Source organism: Manis pentadactyla, chromosome 14, assembly GCF_030020395.1.
Source record: "Manis pentadactyla isolate mManPen7 chromosome 14, mManPen7.hap1, whole genome shotgun sequence".
NCBI lineage: Eukaryota > Metazoa > Chordata > Mammalia > Pholidota > Manidae > Manis > Manis pentadactyla.
The window spans coordinates 60,606,783-60,611,299 of NC_080032.1; the positions used below are offsets into that span (position 1 = coordinate 60,606,783).

General features: G+C 41.5%; 1 protein-coding gene across 1 annotated transcript; it reads left to right on the forward strand.

Annotated features, from left to right (window-relative positions):
• Nucleotides 1-265: 265 nt before the first annotated feature.
• Nucleotides 266-4,301, forward strand: LOC130680539 (uncharacterized). The gene is made up of 4 exons (XM_057491273.1): nt 266-490; nt 607-707; nt 917-1,292; nt 2,333-4,301. The coding sequence occupies exons 1-4, from the start codon at nt 266-268 to the stop codon at nt 2,342-2,344; spliced, it is 714 nt and encodes a 237-aa protein (XP_057347256.1). The 3' UTR covers nt 2,345-4,301.
• Nucleotides 4,302-4,517: the final 216 nt, after the last annotated feature.

Below are 4,517 nucleotides of genomic sequence, written 5' to 3' on the forward strand. Positions count from 1 at the left end.
GCCTAAGGTCACAGAGCTAGCAGAGGGCAGAGCTGGAATTTTAAATCGAGAGTCAGACTGTAGAACTCTTTCTCTTAATGACTCTGCTATGCTTCCTCTCAGACAAGAAAAATGGCAGTAAACAACGAACAGAGTTAAGTTCAGGATTGTTTAGTACTATGAAAAAATAATAAAGGGTGATGCGACAGTATTTTTGTGTTGGAGGTGAAAATGTAGATATAAGGGAAAAACTCATGGAGGTGACATCTGAGCTGAGACCTGAAGGATGGTGATCTGTTCTTGTGGGACACAGGCAGCAGAGCAAAGACAGCACAGTGGGCTCCTGGCAGTTGGGCCCACCGTTCTAGATGCTCCATGTCGCGTTAATAAAAGAATCTCCAATACTGACACCTCCCCTCCCAGTAGAACTTACGCTTCTTTAAAAGTAAAACTTTTAACCAACAATACAAATATAACCTTTGCTTTGAAGACTAATATTTTTGCAGGAATGGTACCTTTATAAAGATCGTGGTTGCCCCTGTATGTATTTGTTCTTTCTTCAAATCCAATTAAATGAAAATACTAGTTATTCCGTAGCCCAACTCTCTAGGCTCGCCAACTCTCTAGGCTCAGCAGAAACGAAGCAGGAGCCGGTGGCTCTCTGTCGCTGGCCGGGATGTGGAGTCGGCTACCCGGAGCTTTCCGTCCACGAAAGAGTCTAGGAGGGGGTCGGGGAAGGAAAAGACGGGAGAGACCTTAAGCACTTGCTCCTCTAAGGTACACAACCGTGCTTAGAGTCTGTCTACTCTGAAGCACACTGGTTTCAAACGCCCGCCCAGTCTAACGCCTAAGCTCGGGCCCCCGCCGTCGTCAGGCGAACGTACAGCTTGGCTTCCGCGGATTGGTGTCTGCCTCCGCCTATGACGTGCGTTTGAAGAGCCGGGTTTGCTCCCGGGTCTTGGGCTTTGGCGCAGGGGTTTCTGGGAGTTGCGAGTCGTCATACTGTCTGCGTGAGGTGCGGCGTCGCTGCGTGGGACCTCGGGCAACGTGAGCGGCCGGAAGCTGGCGGATTGTATTGTCCACGTAGGGCGGAAAGTTCGGTGGGTTCGGGGTCGGCGGCGACGGATGCTCGGGAGCTGCGAGCAGCTGTGGAGCCCGGTGGCGGCAGCGGCGAAGGATGCTCTGGAGCTGCGGGCAGCGGCGGAGCACGGCGGTGGCAGCGGCGAAGGATGCTTGGGAGCTGCGGGCAGCGGCGGAGCATGGCGGCGGCAGCGGCGGAGCCTGGTGGCTGTCGGGCTCAGCGCCGCGGGAAGGTAGCTGTGCGCGCGGCTAAGCGGGGTTCGCCGGCCTCGTCCCACAGCGGGTCGGGCCTGGGGGAGGAGTCGGCGACCCCCGGGGACAGCCCGAAGGCTCCCTGCCCCGACGCGGGAGTGATGATTATTCACCGGTTGGGGGGGAGGGGCCGTGGGAGGCAGTGGTGTCCCGGGGGCAGAAAACCCTGTTTCTCCCTCTCTGGATGCATCCTCTTTCCTGTTGTGAAAATCTAGAGAAGTAAACGAGTTCCCCCAGCTTTCCCACACATCTACTTTTCCAACATTTCACGGGTTTGGGGAGCCATATCTGCTGGGTGGTACACTTTTGGCTGCTCAAACCCAGAAGTATCATAAAGACTTTCGGTTATCAGAATCATTTAGGGTGAGGTTCCTGTCTTTTGGACATTCAGCAAATTATAACCTGCAAAATACAAGATTTTTATTACGGTGGTTGCTGTAGGAGAAAATTGCATCAACAAAAAGTTCTTGGAGAATTTTGCTTATGTAACTGTCATTGAAATTTAGTACGTTTTTCTCCAAGACAGTAACTTTGTCCAGGGATTTTCAAAGTATTTTTTTTGTTTTTGTAGCCTATTTTCTGTTGTATGAGGTGCAAACTTTAGAGAGTCTGGTGGAGTAAGGTTGAGTTGAGAATTTTTAAAACTCAGTCATGGCTGTACTGAATTTTACAAGGCTTTGATATGTCAAGTCTAATGATTCTTACAGTAATCCCGTTAGGAATATCCCCATTCCACAGGAACCTACATTGGGTAACTTGCCCAAGGCCACAGAGCCAGAAGGAGAACAAGAAACAAGCTCATCTTCATGACAGAATTGTTTGCACTAAGAACTGCTTAAGAAGCTGTACTCCTGTATTCCTGAGACTCAGTGTTTGTTTTCTTGAGACCTTTTGTTTGAGATGAAAGTAAAATTTGGAGAACGAGTTTTGGAAGTGATTTCACAAGTTGGATATTTGTCAATACTTTATATAATGAAAGTTTATCATATTGGGAATAACTTGATACTATTTTCCTTCAAAGTGTAAAAGATGACAGCAGCTAGGCCAACTTTTGAACCTGCATGACGCGGAAGAGGAAAAGGAGAAGGTGATTTGAACCAACTCTCAAAGCAGCATTCAAGTAGAGACCTGCCTTCTCATACAAAGATCAAATACAGGTAATGAAGACTTTTTTTCTTGTTCCCAAGGCAAGGCCAAAAGTGTTGAATGACACGATCATGAAGTAGTATGTTTGGGTTCTGTCACATATCTATTTTCATAGGAGTAGAATGCAATAGAGTTGTCTAACACAAAAATTATGCTCTGTGATTGTGGAATGCTACCAGATATTCCTTATGTAGAAATTCCTATTAATTGGAAATTTCCCTGTGTGGATTTAATAATAAGATATTACCTCAGAGGGACCGCGCACTATTAGCACTAATCAATAAGGGATTAAAAGTATTACAGTAAAGAGCCCTGAGTTGCCATACTAACAAAAAGTAAAAATATTTTAGCCAATCTACAGCATTATTGTAGGAAAATAGTTGATTCACTTGGGCTTTTTGAGATACTGGAAACCACACGGATCCTGTTAGTAACCTTCAGACTATCATAGTGATCTTGTCCAGTTCTCTCTGTTACTCTTGAGGATCTTAGGAACCAAGCTCCTTTCATGCAGTTACCGTAGGAGATGGTTTTTCTTTCCACAGAAGGTCAGCAGTTAATTTAGGTGTAAAGCTAGAGGTGTAGCAGATGTCCATGCAGGATAAGTGGCTGAGGAAATAGTACATCACTGAGTTAAAAAGGCTGCATTGAATGGAGAGAAGGATCAAAAGGTTTCCTGCCAACAGGGCAGCATAACAGAATAAGAGCACAAAGCAAAATATTTGTATGTTCTGGTCATAAGAAAGCCCCAAAAGGATGAATTCCGAGATACTCCTCTCTCCATATATTTCAGATTGGCATATATTCTAACCAGATGGCTTAAATATCTGAAAAGAAATAAAACATTAATCTGTATAAAAAATATAACAATAATGTGAAATTTACCAAAAAATGAATTGATACCACTATTTAAATATTATTTATTCCGGATAGATTTATGCTTCTTTTTATTTCTTTTATTTTAGATATCTATTGTAAATAATTCTATAAAGGGGAAAACAATAATTTTTCAACATCATCATGATTATAGAATATTAAAATATTAGTTTGATCTAGAGAAAATATTTTATTGTTAATTATGTTATTGAGCTAACAATGTTTTGTTTACATTTCTTAAAAAACAATTATTTTGCACTTTTTTATATTGAAGTATAGTTGATAACATGATATTATATTGGTTTCAAGTATAAACACAGTGGTTCAACAGCCCCCCACATTATTAAATCCTCACCCCACCTAGTGTAGTTACTATCTGTCAACAGAGGAAGACAGTCTAGAACACTTGTTTCTATTCTCCATGCTGTACTTCCATCCCTGTGACCAGCTTATATTATGATTGAGATTTTCTTAAATGCATGTGTTTATCCATTGGGTCAGATGCATTCTTCTTCCAGGTTGATCAGAACCAATACTCTGTTTTATTTGGGAGTGTGTCCTCAAGAATGCAAAGTTATTGAAAATATATCAGCTTGAATTGTTTAATTGGCTTAAAAGATAATCTTCCTTGCCATATGAACAAACACTTGATCAGACATTTAAAACTAATATAGTTTCAGGCACATTAAAAGCAAAGAATGCTTGAAAACTATGCAGGTAAAGAGAAAATGTTAACTGATTGAAGTTGTGAAAAATCATCAAAAATTGATTCATTTCTCCTATTTACATTTAATGTACTAGACAAAATTATTGTTTAAAATTAATCTAAATTTGTGATAGTAAACAATAAGGGAAGATAGAAGTTGCCAAAAGATATTTGAATTGTTTATATTTCATGGCTTTTCTTGGAAATTTTATGTGTCTTATATGCTGTCAAGGCAATATAATAAAAATATCATTGGAAATCAGCACTCAAATAATTTTTATTCTGTTTACCATTCACTTTTATCCTATGTGACTTCATATCTGCAGGTTATATAGGCTCAGCTCCACATGCACACATGGAAGTTCAGCTCACCAATTCCCCTCCATCATGTACAAATCCATATATTAGTAACTTTGTTCAGACCTGTAAAAGTTCCAGATATCAACTTTTATAGGATGTTATCTGGTACAACATAACA

Excerpts from the sequence above, each read along its gene's own strand:
- LOC130680539 (XM_057491273.1), top strand. The coding sequence starts at position 266 with ATGGTGATCTGTTCTTGTGGGACACAGGCAGCAGAGCAAAGACAGCAC. Across the intron at positions 491-606 it reads CTAATATTTTTGCAGGAATG|GCTCAGCAGAAACGAAGCAG; the intron begins GTACCTTTATAA and ends CCAACTCTCTAG. Across the intron at positions 708-916 it reads ACGAAAGAGTCTAGGAGGGG|AGCCGGGTTTGCTCCCGGGT; the intron begins GTCGGGGAAGGA and ends GTGCGTTTGAAG.